General features: G+C 34.1%; 1 protein-coding gene across 1 annotated transcript; it reads left to right on the top strand.

The window, feature by feature from the left end:
- The first annotated feature begins 368 nt into the window (after window positions 1-368).
- On the top strand, window positions 369-1,267 carry LOC145288311 (large ribosomal subunit protein eL21-like). The gene has a single exon (XM_080136320.1). The coding sequence runs from the start codon at window positions 555-557 to the stop codon at window positions 1,035-1,037; it is 483 nt and encodes a 160-aa protein (XP_079992446.1). The 5' UTR covers window positions 369-554; the 3' UTR covers window positions 1,038-1,267.
- The last annotated feature ends 208 nt before the right edge of the window (window positions 1,268-1,475 follow it).

Raw genomic sequence — 1,475 nt, 5'->3', positions numbered from 1 at the left:
ACTGCTTGGTCTGGTAAATATATTCAGTTAACAGTCTTAAAAAGTTACAAATAAGAGGCAGTTACGTTAAATTTATATAGGAAATTAAACCCTAAAACAATTTATTTTTCTTCTTTCCGCCAAGTTTTTAGGTGTAAATCACCTAAAAAAAGTAGAATCTAATTTTTGATGAACTTACTTAAATACGGGCGAAAGAGTTCCAATTAATAAATATAAAAATAGTAACTTCAAATAATCTATTAAAGCTGACGTTACTTAAAATATTTTTTTATAAAAATAATTATATATGACATAGAAATAGTAAATATAAAATTTTATAAATAATAAGGAAAGATAAAAATTATTTTCTCCGTTACATCCTCCATTTCCGGCCCGGTCTAGCAGTAAGGCATGCCGGGAAGGAATTCATCGACTTCCTTTCTTTCTCAGCCACCATTTTGAGCTGACGTGATTGTTGGTCTGTCTGACCAATTTATTCAACTAGTGTCGTTTAACAGACACAAACTATAAAAATAATTATTCAAGTAAGTGTGTAAAAGCACTCGGAATCCAAAATGACAAACACCAAGGGATATCGTCGTGGTACGCGACATATGTTCGCCCGTTCCTTCCGTCGGCATGGGACCATTCCTCTCTCTACATACATGAAAGTGTACAAACGCGGCCAAATTGTTGATGTAAAAGGCAATGGCGCTATTCAGAAGGGAATGCCGCATAAATCCTACCACGGGCGGACTGGTCGGATTTACAACGTGAGTCAGCATGCGGTCGGGGTGATCGTCAACAAACGCGTGAAACACCGAATCATCCCCAAACGAATCAATTTGAGAATCGAACACGTGAAACCATCAAAGTGTCAGGAGGATTTCTTCAAGAGAATCTCTGAATGCCAAAAGTTGAAGGCTCAAGCCAAGGCAAAAGGTATCCGTATCTCTTTGAAGAGGAAACCTGAGGGACCCAGGAAGAAGCACTTCGTCAACATCACGAAGAATAAGCCCATCGTGTTGGAACCAATCCCTTACGAATTTGTCGCATAAAAAAATATTTTTTTCTTGACGTTAATTAAGGTGACTATAAACACTATAAAAACTGCTTTATTTTTGTTTACACATGAACAAAAAAACCAAACAAAACAAAACACGGGACAATTTTGTTTTTAAAAACAGTTTTATATATATAAAAAAAGAAACCTGATTACGATCTAACTCGAACCTGAGATCTCGACATTATTGTCTGTAATAAATCACCTTTTTTAACGTACAAAGAATTGTTTCTGGTTTGTATGTTATTTCTGTTAAATATTTAATATTTGTTTTATCTTTTTTATATCGTCTTCAAAATCAAGTAATTGTGCACAAATACGAACCGCGTGGTTTTAGAAATATGGGAGATTTAAAGAAATATTCTCTTTCACCTAACAATTGAAAAGGAAGTAAATAAAAATAGCGTGAAAATTTAATTTAACTTCAATCTTT

This window comes from Euprymna scolopes, chromosome 2 (assembly GCF_053919585.1).
Source record: "Euprymna scolopes isolate OS-2025 chromosome 2, ASM5391958v1, whole genome shotgun sequence".
In the NCBI taxonomy this organism is placed as follows: domain Eukaryota; kingdom Metazoa; phylum Mollusca; class Cephalopoda; order Sepiida; family Sepiolidae; genus Euprymna; species Euprymna scolopes.
Note: the sequence above shows the minus strand (reverse complement) of the source record. Positions and strands in the feature narration are given on the sequence as shown.

Bases quoted from the DNA above. Each gene is read 5' to 3' on its own strand.
- LOC145288311 (XM_080136320.1), top strand. From the start codon at position 555: ATGACAAACACCAAGGGATATCGTCGTGGTACGCGACATATGTTCGCC.